This window comes from Scardinius erythrophthalmus, assembly GCF_964197995.2.
Source record: "Scardinius erythrophthalmus genome assembly, chromosome: 14".
Taxonomy (NCBI): Eukaryota; Metazoa; Chordata; class Actinopteri; order Cypriniformes; family Leuciscidae; genus Scardinius; species Scardinius erythrophthalmus.
The window spans coordinates 13,409,901-13,429,825 of NC_138234.1; the positions used below are offsets into that span (position 1 = coordinate 13,409,901).

Sequence of the window (19,925 nt, forward strand, 5' to 3'; positions counted from 1 at the left end):
GACAGTACATACATAAGTGTGTTGTAAAATATTTGAGAATATTGTTTTTATACTCAGAACACACAAAAACATGGTAGCCTAACAAATATATTTAATTTTCCCCACAAAAACAATGTACACAGTGTACATCCCAACCAACACAAAGGTGTACATACAGTGGTCTACATACAAAACAGCAGAAGAATTGACTGTATACAGTTACAGTAAAAAAAAAAAAAAAAAATCCACTGTTGGCATCCATTGCTCCATTGAAGAGCTCACCTGTTGCCCTTTCATGCTAAAGCTCTGATTGTAAAACTGTGTGACGGGTGTTTGCCCATGTGATGAGTCAGTGTGCATATTTGAATGGCAGTGTGTTCCTTGTGAAAACAAGAGATTTTCTGCATGAAAATTGTGTTAAAAGCAGAGAATTGTGTGTAGTGTTTTGAAAAAAGTGTGTTTTAGAACTGCAATTTGAGTGTAAAGCAGGAATTGTGCTTGTAGTTCAGCAGAATTGGTTCAGGGGGTTGGTGAATGAGTTACATGTTGTGGTCATTGTGTCTCAAGTACCAGTATTTGTGTGTAAACAATTGAGAAAAACTGTAATATACTAAGAACTGGCGGAAATGTTCTATGGCAGGTGTGTTTGTCCAGTAGGGGGCGGTGGCACACTGTGTTTGTGAGCTGTAGCACTGTTAAAAGCAGAGATGAGTCCTAATAAAAAAGAGACCCTCCAGAAGTTTTCGTTTTTAATTGGTATCTACGATACAACATATGGCGACGAGGATAAAAGTCAGAACTTTGGAGCAGCTGTTTCCTGAGTGCAAATAAAAAGCAGACGCCAACTGGGTGAGCTGATGAAAGTTAATCGCTACCAGTACCACCTGAAGCCTACTGACTGAGCTGAACTACCCATGGCTGGCATGGTGGGATCCGTGACACCATTTGATAATAAGTCACAATCATGGGATGAGTATTGTGAAATATTGAACCATTTTTTTTTCGTGGCAAATGATGTCGAAAGTTATCTTCAAGAAGAGGAGGAAGATCAGTCTGAAACCAAAAAGAACTTGCCTGAACTCAAAACAAGCTCTCTCAGTTTAAAAACATTCACTGGACAGTCAGTGCACTTTGTAGGCACCACCAAGGTTAAAGTCAAACACAAAGGGCTTATCAAAGAACTCACAGCAGTGGTCGTAGCAGGATCTGGGCCTAATTTATTAGGACGATCATGGCTCATAGACCTGGAACTCAGCTGGGCAAAAGGGAGTAAAATTAAAGACAGCTCAGAGTTGTTGCAAGACATCTTAAGGAAGCATGAAACAGTTTTCAAAGAGGAACTTGGAACATTAAAAGGAGCCACTGCTAAGATTCATGTACCAAGTGATGCAAAGCCTATTTTTTTTTTTCAAATCAGGGTCACTGCCTTTTGCTATGAGAGAGAAAGTTGAAGCCGAACTTGATCAACCAGATTAAAGACCATATTATAGAGCCTGTGAGATTCTCAGAGTGGGCAGCACATGTTGTGCCGGTTTTAAAGCTAGATGGGTCAGTAAGACTTTGTGGAGACTACAGAGTAACCATTAACAGAGAGTCGTCACTGGAGCAGTATCACATTCCTCGAATGGAGGACATGTTTGCAGTTTTAGCTGGAGGTGAAAAACACAGCAAAGTTAGATATGAGTCATGCATACACACAAAGGATTGTTCACGTACCCCAGATTACCTTTCTGGGGGAGTTAGTTCCAGTCCTGCAATCTTCCAGAGGACCATGGAAGGGGTCCTGAAAGACATTCTAAAGGTCACTGTATATCTGGACGATATCTTGCTGACAGGACGAGATGATCAGGACCATTTGAGGACACTGGATCAAGTGTTGCAGTGGTTGGAGGAGTATGGATTGACGTTGAAAAGGGGAAAGTGTAAATTCTTGGAAAAGGAAGTGAAGACTAAATTTCATCTTTGAATATAATTGCATTATTTTATATTATGTATCTGTATTATTATTCTTTATTACTATTCTTTATTAGTTTACTATTCTTTATTAGTTGTATTATCTTATGAAGTTTAAAATGCACAAGTTAGACTAGATTGCATGGACACGTGTTTAAGGAACATATTTTGGACACAAGGAGGGTAGCTCTGAGGATTTTGTTTTCTGCTTAAAGGTATGTGTGCAATGCAATGTTCACTTAGCAGAGTTCCAATGATGATGATACTTCAAATGTGTACAGTTGGTATGCTCTTTGCGAGAAGAGGAATGTTTCAACTAATGCAAATGTACCATTTGTATACCACTAATGTATTAATGTTTATACAGAAGGATAGTGGATTGCACCATGTGTAAGAATTAGGTTTACATTCCATTTTTAAACATCAGCTATATGTTTTTGATACCTTAAAAGGAAGACAAAAGTTGCTCAGTTGTGTATTTAAGCTCAATCTTACTGTACTGCAGCAGAGAAACATGGAAACGCATAGACCTGGTATGAATCTCAGAGTTTCTCTCCTGACATATAAGAATAAAATTCTTCTTGGCAAGATAACTGGGGCCTGTACCATGAAGCCGGATTAGGTGGCTAGCCAGCTATGTTTCAGTTTAGTTTCCGCCAACCCTGGGTTTTAGGTACTATGAAAGTAGCTTGGCTTTAATCGGTGTTCGTCGCCATGGTATCTTACGCTGCACGGCTAACCTGCTCCGGGGCAGGTTATGTTCTGGATTCAAGATCTCAGACTGAAGTTTGACCAATCAGCTGAGAGCAAAGAAACATATAGGTTTTTTTAGTAGTGTGCTAAATAATGATATTTCCTTAGAAGAAGTTCGGAAGGCAATTGATAGAACCAAACCTAATAAAGCTGTAGGTGTGGATGAACTTTCTAATGAGGTTCTTAAATGTCCTAAGTTGTTAAATACTCTGCACATGTTATTCCAATATTGCTTTAAGAGAGGGACTGTTCCCTCGGTGTGGTATAGTTCGATCATCAAGCCTATTCCAAAGACCACACAGGCTGATCCAAGAGTACCTTTGAATTATAGAGGAATAAGTTTGCTAAGTACAGTATGTAAAGTATTTTCTGGTATTCTTAACAACCGACTCAGTGAATATATCGAGATCAATGGAATTTTGGTGGATGAACAGAATGGTTTTAGAAAACATAGAGCATGCATTGATCATATTTATGTTTTATCATCTGTCATTAGAGCAAGGTTGCAGGAAAATAAAAGTACTTTTGTTTGTTTTGTTGATTTTAAAAAAGCTTTTGATTGGGTTAACAGAGATCTTTTGAAATATAAGTTACTTTCTATTGGTATTACAGGTCACTTGTATAATTCCATCAGAGCTCTGTACAAGGCTCCAGTGGCCTGTGTGCAGATTAATGACATGAGGACAGGATGGTTTCCCACTCCATTTGGGGTTAAGCAGGGAGATGTTCTTTCACCCACTCTTTTTGCGCTTTTTGTGAATGATCTGGCTCAAGAGATAAAATTAGCAAATTTGGGTATTGACATTGATGGCTTTAACCTCAGCATTTTATTATATGCAGATGATATTGTTGTTTGCACAGATGAAGAAATTAAACTACAAAGAATGTTGGGCATTATGAAGGATTGGTGCAGTGAATGGAGACTTTCTATAAATGTGGATAAAACACAAGTAGTCCATTTTAGAAAACCATCTGTGTCACGCAGTGAATTTGATTTCTTTTTTGGACAAACACAGCTTATGTACTCCAGAACTTATAAATATCTTGGTTTTCTTTTTCACGAAAATATGACATTTTCAGAAGGGAGAAGGGTTCTGTCTGAGTCTGCAGGGAGGGCCCTGGGAGCAGTTATTAATAAGATGAAGCTTTGCCCTGAAATAAGTTTTGTAACATTTACACAGCTGTTTGACACTATGGTGGGATCTGTTTTGTTCTATGCAGCTGGGGTCTGGGGCTTCAAAGATGCTCCTGAATGTAATAGATTGCAGAGCAGAGCCATGAGGTGTTTCCTTGGAGTGCACAGATTCACTACTAGAGCTGCGCTAGAGGGTGATATGGGTTGGGAGCCTTGTTTGGTGAAACAAAAGGCGGAAGTAATGAGATTATGGAATCGCCTTATTAGATTACCTGAAGATAGACTTACTCGGAAAGTTTTCAATTGGGATAAAGCTCACAACTATCCTTGGTCAATGGAGGTCCTTGGAATACTCTCATCAGCAAAAGCACAGTATATATTTACAAATAACTTACAATGTAATATATCTCAGGTCAGACAGTTTTTGTTTAATTCCTATAAAGAGCAATGGCAATGGCAGGTGTTACAGTTTTTCTCGATTGCTTAAACACTATAACCAGGCTTTTGAACTAAAATTTCAAAACCATAACGCCATTTATCAAAAAGCACACCCATTTCACTAAACTATAAACACTATTCCCTGCTTTGACACATGAGTCAGATTTGTTGAACTGTCACTGCAAAACTCTACACACAAATCCCTTCATTTCTCATTGCTTAGACCATGTTGTCATTTAGAAAGCACTAGCATTCAATATTGTTCACTCAAGTCAGCACAGCTTCAGCTCAGTTAGCACACAATTATCCAGGTGGAAACACTAAGAGTCAAAATTTAACACACATCAATCAGAACCTTCAATAGATATATAAAAGGGCCCAAATCAGATTATTGCGTTTTGGAACAATGGATCCAGAAAGACATGAAGGAAGAGGGATAAGAATGAGGAGGAGGAGGAAGGGCAAGGACAAGAAGACAAGCAGTCTCAGATGAAATTAAAAGCCACTCTAGTTGCCCATGTCTTTGTCAATGGTATGACTATGAGGGAGGCTGGACTACGAGTAAGGCCAAATTTGAGTCGCTTTACCGTCGCCTCGAGAAACTTCAGGGAGGTGTGGTGGCAAACAAAATTCTATCACTGAATAAGAGACAAACATTTCCAATAGTCTTTGATGAGGTTTATTTTCTTGCAAGAAAAGGCCAGCAGTCGTACAGTCACACAGAGTGGCTGCAGAGTGTGACAGTGAAGAGAGGGCATCCTTTCTCCTTTATAGTCTTGACTCCCAGAATGTTATCTTTCTAGGCCAATGATGGTATTTCAACCATATGTGGAACATTCTTAGACGTGTTCATCATACTGTATCCTTGAGTGGAGACCCTCCTGTCACGACCAACACTCTTTACCATTCCAATACAATTCGAATTCCATATTAGAATATGGTTTGTGTGTGCTCTTTTACTGTCATATGTTGGTCACACACATCTTACTGTAAGTAAATATATAAAAAAGGAGAGAGTAAAAAAAAAGAGTAAAAAAAAAAAGTAAAACAGGAAAAAAAAATATTTTTGTGTGTGTGCACCTGTGTATGAATAAAAATGTGCCAATGTATCCACTGGTTGTGTCTTTTGTGTTCATCATGTGGAAAGGTTTGTGATGGGGGAACCACAAGCAACATAACTTAACAGTTTTGGAAATGTTGTTTTGAATTTATTGCACCAGTGTCTTAGACTATGTTGTAGTGTGTGTGATTTTGAGGGCTTGTGTGTCCAGTCTGAGGGCAAAGTTTGGTTTTTCAGCAAGAGTGAATGGTTTTGAGTGTAGAGCTTCATTTTGACCTGAAAATAGGAAGTTTGGGGAATTGGGTGAGACGTTATGGATTTGTGTTTACAGTTTTGAGAATACGAGGCATAGTTTCAAGAAATGTGTTTAAGCAATCGAGAAAAACTGTAAATAAGTCTAAATTGAGAAGCTATGTTCATTTTAAAAATGATTACTCCACAGAGCCTTATGTCAAATGTTGGTTAACCAGATTACAAAGGTCTTTGTGTGCCCAGCTCAGAGCAGGGGTGTTGCCTTTGCAGATCGAGGTGGGGCGCTATAAAGGTGTACCAGAAGAGGACAGATTATGTGTTTTGTGTGATTTAAGGGTCGTTGAGGATGAATGCCATTTTTTGTTTTTCTGTCCTGTATATCATGATTTAAGAATGGGTATGTTTGAGAGAATTCAATATAAAAAGCCTGATTTGTTTTGGATGACGGATGGGGATATGTTGAGCTGGCTCTTTGAAAATGAAATTTATAGTTTGGCTAGATATGTGGAAAAGGCGTGGAAACTTAGGCAAAGGAATTTATATCCTGGCCTAGATTGACAGTGTTTCTTTTTGTTGGTTTATATTGTGAAAATGATGGTAATGTACTCTGTATGATGGTCATCTTCCTATGTACTTTGTATGATGGTCATCTTTCTATGTTATGTCTGTTTTATGTCAATAGTGTCTTTTAAGCCTAATTGGGCTGGGCACGTAAGTGCAAGACACTTTAATAAAAATCAATTCATATAGGTGACGTAACTTATTCCAAGTGTCTGTTGCAATGACTTCACCTTTTCTTCCAAATCCGGTGGACATCTCAGCGCAAATTGTTAGACGAGCACTTCGTAGAGAAAGAGTTTTTAGCCAGACAAAATCCCCTTGCCTTAACTGATAGTTACTTGTATGAAAGATACAGATTTTCTGCGGAAGGAATGTCTTATCTTCGCGAATTTCTTGAGAGCCGCACATAAAGAATTTAACACGTCGAATTCATGCACTTACTGTACCGCAAATTGTATTGCGTTGCGTTTTTTTTTTATATAAAATTGCCGGTAAGATATATTGATAGGGTGACATCACATGAACACTTGTTTTTTTTGTTGTTTTTTTTGTTTTGTTTTTCAAAAAGCAAATTTCACAAATGTACTACAATATAATACATGTTAAGAATTATTTTGAATCTTTTTTATTATTATTCTGTTAATCTTATGATAGGATTCCCAAGTCATTGCAACATGTATGCAGTCTATTGCTCCAATCTCCACTGCTCTAGGGGAACATGAGGCAGATTGTGTTAATAGGAAGTCCTATCACAGCCATAATGTTCAGGTAGAGATATGTTAGATCTCTATTTTCTGTGAGATGAATCTTTAAATTAATAGTAACTTTAACAGATATAACAATGATTTACCAAACACTTCATCTGCAGACGACTTGTGGTCATGAACATATGATCAAGTTTGGATGCCAAATGGCCTGGCTCCAGTGCTTGTCTCACAAATTTTCCATGAGTCTGTGTTGTGTCAGCGCTTTGAGGAAAGCAAGTTAAATTTGGTACAGTACAAAACACTTAAATTGAACTGAGCTAGAAAAACCTACACAATAACCCCCTATCATGACCCTCAGACAGGGCCACAGCACCGCTTCAGTGTGGCCCTCAGTAAAACCAGAGTGAAGATAGAGATGACCTTTGGCATCCTAAAAGCACATTTCAACGGTGTTCGGCGCTTCAGAGTCACCAGAGCGGGCATCAGAGATAGTGGCTGTATGTGCCATTCTGCACAATATAGCCACCAGTAGAAAGGAGCGAGAAACACCACAAAACCAGCTTCTCCCCGATGAAACTGACCCGATCACACTTGACCACCCAGCTGGTGCAGATGTAGATGCAGTCACCATACAATATTACACTTAATAAAAGCACACTGAAACTGCAGATAGGTCACAAACTGTTTTATTGGTTTTGTGGGATGGGAGGGAGAAAGAGAGCAAGAGAAAGTTGCATTCATAAATATTCATACTAAAAAGTGTTACTTGGTTAAATAAGTTATACTAATATATATATAATATAACTATATACATACTGAGATCAGTTTTATCAAGCTGTTTGATTTTGTTTGGAGCCTCCTCAGCTCACAGTCAGCTCCTTTAATGAACAGTCTAGTTCAAGACCCCTTTAGTGTGCAGTCTAGTTCAAGTCTCCTTTAGTGTGCAGTCTAGTTCAAGACTCCTTTTGTACAGGGCCCTGACTGAGTCTGTTTCCACCTGAAACATAATTCCACTACAAACATGATCATTACAAGTTTTCTGGAGGCTCATCAAAATCACAAAAAGTTCCTTGACTTCCTACAAACACAGGACTGACTGTAATTTATGGCAAGGGTTTTAAATCCTTACACATTTCTTCTGAAGCCCATTGAGGTAGAGGCCTCAGTTTCTGGGGCAGGTTGTGAAAAATCCTACAATAAAAGAGATGTGTAAGGGCCAGTCCCTTTTTTATGCCACACATTCAAATGTTTGCCATAATAAAAAGCCCAGTGCATTCACATCAGCAACTGTCTCAGAACACACAGACAGAGTGTCTTCATCATTTCCTCCACCCTAATAAATAAAAATAGGCCAATGTAAAGCATAACTGTTGTAAAGCAGCAGTAATATCTACTGTGTGGGAGACTGTGTGTATGTGTGCTGGCTTCAACAGGGACACTGTATTTCCCTCTACTGCAGAACATAGTCAGCTATATTTAAAACTTAAAAAAGTAGTAATGTATTGCACACGTACCCAGTGTTACTTGCTTAGAGGAGCCAGCACCAGGGTCAGATTGTACAGCACCTGTAATCCCATCCATAATCGGCCGTCCCTTATTGCCTACTCAGAGCCAACTCCTCCGCCACAGTGTATTCTGGTTTTCTGAATTTAATTCTTTATTTCTGTTTGCTGCAAACAAGTGTTTGTGATAAAATGTTCACAAAAGTAATAAAAGGTTGTGGTAAATACTCACCACTTTGAATTATATTTTTATATTTTGTCTTTATCTGCTGCCAAGAACATTTGGAGTTGGGGTTGCATCTAAAAATCAATGAATATTAATCTTTCTTAGTACATACATGCACATTTGTTATATATTATAAAAATAGGCTATAGGCTATATTACACATAGGCTACACATACATATACACACATTACATACATAATTTTACATAAATATTGAACGTATTTGTTTAACTTACGCATTAACAATCAGCAATCTTTCTCCAACAGTCTTCTCTTGCTTTGGCAGCAGAGAACATATTGTTTCGAGCTTGAAATACATATTTAAATTCATCGTAATTCTGAATGATTATCTCTTGCTCCTCCGCGGAAAAATAGGCCTAAATCGCTCTCGCTCTACCCGCGATTGGTTGTTCAGTGTCGACGTCACTCTTTTATGTGCACGCACGCGTGGAGTAATCATAGCTTGAGGATCAAAGCCTGAGTTGACAGAGAAAGTTGATGAGCTGCATCATGGTACCAAGAAAGCCTGATTGCATCGGTTTGGTTTTGTCAACTCAAAACTAATCCTGTAACCCCGAGTTTGTTCAGCTACCTTCATGGTACAGGCCCCTGGTGTCCGGCCCTGTAAATCTAATAATAAGGGGAAAAGACTAAATTCCAAGTCTACAGGAAGGCATTTTCCTGGGACACAAAGTGGATGCCACTGGTATTCATCTATTTCCCGAAAAAGTCCAAGCAGTTCAAGATGCACCAAGACCAACATCAGTAACATCAGAAAGCATATTTGGGACTGTTGGATTTCTATAACAGTTTTCTGCCAAACCTCTCAACACTGCTTGCTCTATTGCACAGGCTTTTGAAGAAGGACGTCCCCTGGGGTTGGAAAGAAGAACAAAAGGAAGCCTTTAAAAAATCCAAAGAGTTACTGCAGTCTAACCGTGTGTTAATCCACTGATGAGAAAAAATAATTAGTGCTTTCTTGTGATGCATCAGCGTACGGTGTGGGAGCCGTGTTAGCACATCGTATGGCAGATGAAACGGAGAGACCCATTGAGTTTGTGTCACGAACACTTACAGTAGCAGAAACAAATTACTCTCAAGCTGGAGAAGGAGGGTTTAGCTGTAGTGTTCAGGGTAAAGAAATTCCATAAATATTTGTATGGCCGTAAATTTGTGATCTCTACAGACCATAAACCTTTACTAAGTTTACTGAATGAACTGAAAGCTGTGCCACAGATGGACTCTCAAAGAATTATGAGATGGGCAGTGATGTTGGGGGTATACGAGTATGTCATTTTTTACAGAGCGGGCAAGGACGATGGAAATGCTGATGCCCTCAGTCGTCTTCCTGTTCCAGAGATTCCAGAGAAAGAGTCGAGGGATTATGTCTTGATGTTGGACAGCATTGTTAGTCCTTTGACGACATCAGAGCAAATCAAGCGCTGGACAACACGAGATCCTGTCCTCTCTGGAGTGTGAGTGTGTGCTTAAAGGTTGGCCTGATCACAGTAATACAAATGAATTTGCACCTTATAAACAGAGACAACAAGAGCTCAGTGTTCAAGACGAGTGTGTGCTGTGGGGAGCCAGCATCATCGTTCCGGAGCAAGGACGTTCAGGGTTGCTGGAACGGCTACATCAATCTCACCCAGGTGTGTCGAGAATGAGAGGCCTGGCCAGGAGTTACCTGTGGTGGCCAAATTTAGATGCTGACATTGAGGCCCGAGTTAAAGATTGTACTGTGTGTCAAGAACAGAGAAAAGACTTTCTCTCTACCCAATACCCCCAACCTCACACCAAAATGAATATCAGGCCCTGTAGATAGGCTAGCCTACATAAAGATCATTTAGTAAGCAGAAATGTGAAATGTACCTTAGCATATTAGAGGAAGACGCTGATATCTCCATTGAATTGATGCCTGAAGAATGCACTTACACAGCAGCCACGAGTAACAGCAGAAAGGCTAGCGGTTAAAGTTTTCTATGCAGAATTTGATTTCACACTGTAAAATAGTGTTACTGGATTTGGTTTAGGCTTAGTTACTTGTAATTATGCATCATTTACTGTTATTACTATAGTAGTAATATAAAAGTACATGTAGTAACGTGTAACTACGTCACCTTAAAATAAAGTGTTGCCTTATTGTTTGCACTAATGACAGTAACACATCATATATCAACTATTACGCATTTAACTTTAATGCCACACATGCAACTACTCTATATCTACAATTACAGATAATATCAAAGCAGCATACTTGACTCTATTGAGTTTTTGACATAAGTTTCATGCCTAACTACCCATTCTTACATCATCAACACAACATCCATGATCATATTAAAGATCTTCTAAAGTTATAGCGCCCCCTAGTATGAGAAATGAAATGCGCCTTCTAGACTGTGATGTGTCCTTTGTTTTTCAGATATGATATCGCTCTTATGCGTCTGTCCTCTGATGCCTCTCTGAACACGTATGTGCAGCTGGCCGCCCTTCCACCCTCTGGACAGGTTCTGCCCCACAACAACAACTGTTACATCACCGGCTGGGGCCGCACTCAAGAGTCAGTTTCACTTCAGATAGCTTTGACGTTGCCTGAAATCATGTGCATGTACTCATTTCTGATTCCTTCCTCTTATGGATGTGATCTTCATTTAGCTGGTGGGTCACTCTCCGCTCAGCTGAAACAGGCCTACCTGCCCGTGGTGGCCCACAGTACCTGCTCTCGTAGCGACTGGTGGGGAAGCACCGTGAAGAACACCATGGTGTGCGCTGGTGGCGGCAGCTTGTCTGGATGCCAGGTGAGAAAGACTGGCTGGCAAACAGATCATGAAGAGTTTCATACTGCAGTAAAATGTCTAATTTTGTCTCCTGTTGTGTTGTTTTTAGGGTGACTCTGGCGGTCCTCTGAACTGTCAGGTCAGCGGTCAGTACGTCGTCCATGGTGTGACCAGCTTTGTGTCATCATCAGGTTGTAATGCCTACCAGAAGCCAACAGTCTTCACTCGTGTGTCTGCCTACAGCAGCTGGATTAGTGGAGTAAGTGCAATTATATCATCATTATAATAAAACTTTACATAAGGAACTAACAAGCAATCAATGTCATAACTGTATCTCATAATACTGTTTTTTTATTTCATGTTTCTTGTGCCATTTCGTTCATTTCAGATCATTGGATAAGTGGAAAAACTGAGAAGATGAAAGAAAAACATCCTCCATTTATCAGCGCTTAACATCTGCAATGGCAAACAATATTTACAATAAACTTTACATCTAATCTTGGGCTGCTTTTTTAATCATTTTAAAGATTTGTGAGATTTGTCCAGTTTAATCAAAAACAATAAATACATTTAGTAGAGCACTTAACTATTTGAAGTTGTTATTTTTTTTAGGTGGAAATTTAAATTGTTTATACGTAATGGTCTTGACATATTAACTCCTTCAGACCATTGGAAACAAATTTCTTTTTCTAATATGAGTAATGTCTGGTCACTGATTGGTCCCTGATAAACCAACAACAATGAAAATATGCTGTCCATCGTAGTGGAAACCTATATTAATTAATGAGTTCGCAAAAATGTAGTTTTTTAGATTAACTTTTACATTTAAGGAGAGCAAAATATCAAGTAGGGAAAATTGTTTTGCTTAGTGGTAAAAAAAAAAAGGTCTGTAGGGAATAACAACATTTTGGGGTAATTTTGTGGCCAAAAAAGATCCACTGTCAATAGGGACAAACATTGGTTATTTTGACTGTACCTTAAGGTGAATTAATTGACTATTTTATTGAATTAAACTAGAGAATATTTTAGTTTTTGCTATCTTTCCAGAAAAGACTTCATCAGATTGTGGTTTACAAACAGATAATAATACCAGCAGTATGTATCTATATATTATATGAACTTTTATTAATTGAGCAGAATTTTATACAAATGACTTGGAAATGAGAATAAAACAAAAGCCATTCATCCAAGGAACACACACAAAAGCAGTGGAATACAAAAAGCAAGACCATAAAAAAAAAAACAGATATGGAATAAACCTCGAACCAGACTCATTAGAACCTCATTAATATCAAAATGTATAATATTACCAATTATAAATCATTGTCCAATGTCAAGAGTCAGGCAGTATGCATGCATTCAGCCAATATGAAATATAGCACTGTCTAACACATAACACAGTAACAAATCACTGCTATACAGTACATATAAGGTCCATACACTAACAAGTTAAGGACTGTAGTAAAATAAATTCACAAATATATAACATAAAAAAAAATAGATTAACCATTTGAACCAAGTTCAGTTATGATCACATTTGTTATGTTCACAAGCACCTAATTAAAATAGTCGATGACAAATTCTCTAAAATTGTTTACATAATGCCATACAAAATGTGCAAAAAATTCAGTTATATTTATATTAAGCGTATCCCCTCCTGCTCATCCCCGCTGTCTGTATTTCTTTCTCTCTCTGTAAGAAAAACAAAGAATACTGGTTAAAGGTTGATGTCACAGCTACTTTAGTGTCAATGTTCAGCCAATAAACGTGTTTAAAAAACAAGCATTTCTACCACTTACCCGATCAAAAACACTCAAAATAATACAGTGTTGAGTGTCAAACCGTAAAGAATTGAGAAATTGAGAAAATTAAAGGACAATTTAGAAAATGAAATCTTGCAATTCTAAAGTAGTCCACGGAAGGTGAGCCTGTTGAGAACCCAAATGCAGTTTATTTATAAAAACGTGATCAAACTGAAAACAAAAGCACGGACACGGCGCTTATCTAACAGTGGTTACAGGAAACAATGCTTGACAAAGACACATGGCAAACACGAGGGCTTAAATACAGACAAATGACTAGACAAAGCACACCTATGAACAATGAAACAATGGACCAATGACAGCATGACACATCAGACAAGGGAACACATGGCAGGATCACATGACTAACAGGGAATCATATGACAAAGACATGAAACATGACTGACACGAAACAAAACCAAAACAAGACGTGACAGCAATATGTTCATTTCAGAGCGTCTGTACACAGAGCCAAAATAGAAAAGATCACCATGTTACTCACCACGGATTGTAACTTTATATCTCTTGTATTTAGATATAGATCTATCGGAGCTACTCACCATGGACAGTAACAGTGTGTATTGACTAAGGTCTCAGTGCTGATGATCTTTATATAATAATCTCCGGAGTGTTTGGTTCTGATGTCACTGATGGTCAGAGATTCAGTCTTATTGTCCAGCTGCAGTCTGTCCTCGAATCTCCCATCATCAACATCATATAATGAGACTGTCTGAGCTGTGCCCTCGATTTTAGCGATAATGGAGTTTTGAGATCCATACATCCACATCAACAAAAATATTCTCTGCATTTCAGTGACATTAGACTGCAGAATGACGGAATCTCCCTCTTTCACTGACACTTGTGTCGTCTCCCCAAACACACCTGAGAAATAATAAAAATGTAGCTGAAAGTTTTCAATATCAGTAAACTACGTAAACAGTACAATCTTAAAAATAAAGGTTCCAAAAGGAGGGTTTTCTCAGCAGTGCCATAGAAGAAAGAAGAGCAAGAACCTTTCAGTGATCAGTTCTTAAAAAGATGTTACTCATAGTGTAAATTAACATTTAAATAATGTAAAGAACCTTTTGTGCAATGGAAATGTTCTGTGTAAGTTGGTTCTTCATGCACATAGATGCCAATAAAGAACCTATATTTTTAAAAGTGTAACGCTGCAGTCGATATTTAAATATTAACGATTATTATCCAATCAGAACAGCCAACTATTCCTTGAGAATACACTGAATAGCCTAGGCCTACTATAAAATTAAATAGCATCATAAAATGAAAATCTTGTCATTGTGGAATTTGTCCACGAATGATTGCGCAATATTTGCATAACAAGAACAGAAGCAGTGAACCGTAAGGCTATGAATGAATGAATGTACATTCCGTCATGAATTTATCTTTGACCAGTTTAAAATAAGTTTATCATACGTTGATAACCTATGGCTATAACTGTTTGTGTGGAAACCCGCCCCCTAGATTATTGTAGAACAGACAAAAGCAGTGATTTAGCTTTTCTTTTATTCTTTGCAAATTATTTTCCTTACATGAAAATGTTCCGATTCATCAACATTACAGCGACGGTGAAATTCGTATTTTTCCGAATCTGTTGAAGCCTAATACGTGACATTTTACGTATAAGAACATAGGCTATAACCCTGAATGTGAAACCGAAAGAATGACGAACCGATGACTTACCGTGAAAAAATGCGAAAGAAAAGAGCAATAACAGTTTCTTCATATTGTTTTAGAATCCTAGATCATAACCATTATTTTAGTAACTGTTTTAATAAAGCATCATCAGTTGTGACTGTGAATCTTTTCCTATGCTTGTTCTCCAGGTGTGTTTGGTGTTGAGACCAGTGAAACAGAGACAGTATCAGTGATGGAGGGAGATTCTGTCACTCTACACACTGATGTTCCTGAACTACAGAGAAATGTGATAGTGTGGACGTTTGGACCGCAAGACACTATCGCTAAAATCAACAGAGTGCACAATGAGACCTGTCACGATGGTGCCGATGAGAGATTCAGAGACAGACTCAAGCTGGACTATCAGAATGGATCTCTGACCATCACAAACATCAGCACAGAACATGCTGGACTTTATAAAATCGAAATCTTTGTTGAAAACAAGGTCTCGATCAAGAATTTCATTGTCACCGTCTATGGTAAGCAGAGCATTATACTGTGTGCACATTTGATTTGCCTCTTGCCATGTCCTTATTTCAGGTAGGATTATTAAATTATCATAATATATGTTAAGATATGGGGTAAAATATGGGCTAGTGGGTAAATTGAGCCACCAATTAAACTTAAAGGTCCCATTCCATGGATTATTTTTATTATTTTATAATGTTTCCAGGGGTGCCCTTATAATGTTAGTATGTTTTTTAGATCAAAAATTGTTATAATTTAGAAATAAAAGGCATATTTCCTAGCCTGATTTCATTCCCTGGTTTGAACACTCTGTTTGAAGGGGCGTGTCTGCTGTGAGACTTCAGTGTAAACGCCCTCTGCTGTGATTGGCTGACATGCTTGCATATGAAATATCTGGCATTACATGTGGAACTATCTGGAAAACTTTTACTATTACAGCTATTATACGTTTTTACTATTACAGCTATCGGGATTAACGAATCATGAGAAGTTTTTTAAGTATTTAGATCTATTCCCATCACATAAAAGGTTGCAGTTATGAGCATTGAGCAGATGACAGTCTGTTGATCGCGTGAAAGATCTTATCATTGCAACGCAGTTTCTGCACTCTCACTAATGATTTCACCAATGCAAACATGAGGCATATAAATACAGTAAGAGCTTCGTTGTGCAGTGTAACAGCGTCATTGATTTCATAACGAGTTTTGGCAAGAGTCCAGATAAACTCGCGCTGTGTCACCGACAGCAGCTTGGGCGATTGGAAAGGGATTGTTCTTTGATCGCTTTCTGTATATTAATCACAGTTTAAGTAAGATTATTTTCATCCTACTAAGAGAAACGAACGATGTGAAGAGTGATCGCTACTTCCATATTAAATCACTACTTACCGCTTGCTGGCATATAGCTGAAATTGCCCCCTTCGTCAGTATGAAACGCTGAGAGAAGCCTGCTTGATATTATTCCAGGTTAGAAAACAGTCCGTGGTGAAATGGACAGAGCAAACTAACAACTTCGAATTAAACTTTTGCGGTATCCGATTATAGATAAACATCAACCGTCTGTTGACATTTCGCCATCAATACGCCTGTGTTCCTGTGGGCGGAGGTTAGTCTAAACACGGTTCTGGTGATGTCATTAATGAAGGAAGTAGAGGGGTGTAGTCCAATCCAGCCGTTTTTTTGTAGTCAACTTCTGTTAAAGCTCCAATATGTAGGAATTTTGTAATAAAATTTCCGAAAATAACTTGCACAGTGTGATATATTTCCTCCAGTTGTGTACTTACAATATCTCAAAAGTCTCCAAAGATTTTTTATTTCAGAGAAATTCCGATTTTAAATAACTGGCCGTCCCGGAAAAGAAATGTCGCGCCTCAGTGACGCAATGTCCGCTCTATCCTTTTTTTCCGGTGTGGACCATGTGATAGGATATTCCACCACACCGGATTTTTTTTTTTTTTATTATTTTTTTTTACAACAACTTTATTGAGTTTTTTTTCTTATCACAATAAACAATAAAGACGTCTGACAAAGAATAAAAAAAGAATAAAATAAAAAATATGACCCACCACACCGGAATATCACATGGTAAAATGCGGAAGTGGTGGTTAAAGCGTTATAGCCATAGACTGTATGGTTATAGCTGTTATGGATCACGATTACTCTTTGGCGAGTATTGAAGTGCCAACAAAACGAAAGCGTCCATATTCGGATACACGCGGAGTCACGGACTGTGTGACAAACGGAGGAATAAAACCCGGATAATATCAGCCAGGCGTTTTCGAGATGGAGAGAGCTGCGCGTCAATCTTGGACTTGACAGAGACTCTCTCGCGAGTGTAACGTTATTGATAGACAGGTAAGACATGCAACTGTCAATAATAGCACTTATAAACAAAGTTATATTGCTCTTTGTACTTCGGTAAGGCTTGTTATCACGTGTGGTGACCGAGATTATGGCAGTACAATTAAATACAATCGGATATGTTGTTAAAAAAATATATTTAGTCATTACTTGCAAATGTTCGTTCAAATTTACTTTTAGATATTGGTTTGAACACGTTAAACAACACGCCATTAACCATAAAAACGTAAAACTGCACAACATAAACCAAACAAATCATTTGACAAATAGCTGTATGTTGTAACGGGATAATATAGCATAACATTTCACGTTCCTTGCAGTTCATTAATTATGATGACATAAAATAATACGATCAGACATACAGGTAATACAAAAACGAATAAATTACCTCATCCGTGATCATGATTCATTAATTCCATTTAGATACATTGCTATGGTGAAAACGCATTAAAAACGACATCTCCCATCGTCACCTCCTTCATAGCGTCATCAAGCTTCGCCTTTGTTATTGTTGAAACTGCGCCCTCTTGTGGTCAAATACCAAAGTTACATAGTGGAGCTTTAAATAAAATATCTCACTTGGCATTGAACTTTGAGCTTTATAATTTTACAGAAATTATTTATACTCTAACAACAACATTACACACTAACTAAAGTTTGAAACATGGGATCACATAGAACGGGACCTTTAAGGGTACAGTGCAAAAGATGATTTGCCAAGGATAAGGCATTATGGCATGACTTCTGTAAAGTTGCTTTGAATAAAATGAAAACAAAAATTACTTGATAACAAAAATGTTATTTATTTAATCATATATGGTGCGTGGTTTTATTTTAAAATATCTAAAAACATGAGATGGGAGGAAAAAATATATTTGAATGCTTTTTTGTTCTTTCGCAAAAGTCTTGCAATACCCTGATAAACTTTGCATTCGCTCGCAAAACCTTTGCGTTCCCTCGCAAAACTTTTGAGTTCTTTGCGAGAGAATGCAAAGTTTGTCTGGGGAACACAAATGTTTTGAGAGGGAATGCAACGGTTTTGTGAGTGAACGCAAAGTTTGTCTGGGGAATGCAAAACTTTTGCAAGAGAATGCAAAAGCACTGAATTTTTTTCCCTTCCATCTCCTATTTTTCCCATCATCACCTGTCTCTATTAAGAGCTCCATACTTTGTGCCTGACATGTCATCTATTCTATGGCAAATCTTCCACTTGGTCTGTTATTGTGGTATTGCCTAATCTACATTCCTAAATGTCATTTAAAATCAGAGCTATAGCTGTGGTTGGTTGCTTTTCATGTTGGTCAAACTTTTCTCTTTTTTAATTCTCAGTTCAGAATGAAAGCTTCAACTGATGATGGGTGATTCAAAGAGTTTTTTACTAGACTTAATCATAATGTGAGGAAAATAAAAAATCCTTTCGATGAGGAAGTTCACAATGCAAAACTCACCACTTCTCTGTTCAGGCAAATGGTGGTTCAAATATGGAAATTACCCAAATACTGTATTAAAAAAAAACAAAAAACTTGTTCAGTATGGCATCTTCTATAAGCTAATTTTGCAACTATATATTTCACAGTTGTAATTTTACTTCTAATACTTGTGACATCTTAAAATTGTGACTTTATACTGTATTTCACAATTATGACTTCATATCTCATAATTGCAACTTTATTTCTCTGAAGTGCGTTTTTTTTTCTTCTTTTTTTTTCTTATAATTCTTTGTTTATAAACTGTCACAATAAGACACTGGCACTTACTATTCTGACTTTATTTTGATGTCTCTTTATTTTTTTGTGTTATTCAGCTCTTCTGCACATTCCTGTCATCACCAGATACTGTGCCCAAAATCCTTCATCATCCAGCTCAAAATGTTCACTGCTGTGTTCAGTGTTGAATGTGTGTGATGCGACTCTCTCCTGGTACAAAGGAATCAGTGTATTGTCCAGCATCAGTGTGTGTGATCTCAGCAGAGGTGGGAGTAAGTCACACATGTGCAAGTCACAAGTAAGTCTCAAGACAAGTCTTAACCTTCAAGTCTCAAGCAAGTCCGAGTCAATTTTGTGAAAAGCAAGTCAAGTCAAGTCAAGTCACTGCTTTATGTCAAGCAAGTCAAGTCAAGTCATAGCTTGGGTCACAAGTCACTGGCAAGTCATACAAACGTTTGACGATTTCACTGAATTTATATATTAAAATAAGTTAAAACTACATAAGCTGTGGACTATGGTTTTATTTGCAACATTTTTTTTTAAATATGCATTTCCACATACAGCTGAGTGGTTACTACAATAAAAAAAAAAAAAAAAAAAAAAAAAAAAAAAATTCAAACTACATAGCCTAAAATGTAAATGTAACTGAAATTAGGCTAACATTAAAGCATGAAAAATAAATATGCCTCAAACATTGCAGAAGACCATTAAAAGGTATTACACAATTCACAATTCTAGTATAATGGTTCCTATGCCACCAAATGGCATTCTTCAAACTGGCATCCCCTTTATGGAACATGAACACATCACAACAAGTTAGATCTTTCCTTTTTAACAAAAGAATAACAAGAAAAAAACAGTAATAATTGAATTGACACAAAACTTACACCTGTCAATCAGGTGGATTGACTATTGTACAATAGTAATCTGTGTGAGTGAGTGATTTATTAATATTTGTGAATGAATGTGTGTGTGCATGTGTATGTGTGAAAAGTGTATTGTTTGCATGTCCATGGTTGTGTTTGACTGTGTGCGTGTGTGTGTGTGTGTGTG

At 37.7% G+C, this 19,925-nt stretch overlaps 1 protein-coding gene across 1 annotated transcript in view; it reads left to right on the top strand.

The window, feature by feature from the left end:
- LOC308702134 (elastase-1-like) overlaps positions 1-11,798 on the top strand; it is a gene marked incomplete at its 5' end in the record, with an annotated part of 60,164 nt that extends 48,366 nt beyond the window's left edge. The window contains 3 exons of the mRNA XM_081384802.1: positions 10,988-11,363; positions 11,452-11,601; positions 11,731-11,798. Of these exons, the coding sequence (XP_081240928.1) occupies positions 10,988-11,363; positions 11,452-11,601; positions 11,731-11,742 (538 nt within the window). The 3' untranslated portion in view covers positions 11,743-11,798. The remainder of the gene's footprint in view (positions 1-10,987; positions 11,364-11,451; positions 11,602-11,730) is intronic.
- Positions 11,799-19,925: the final 8,127 nt, after the last annotated feature.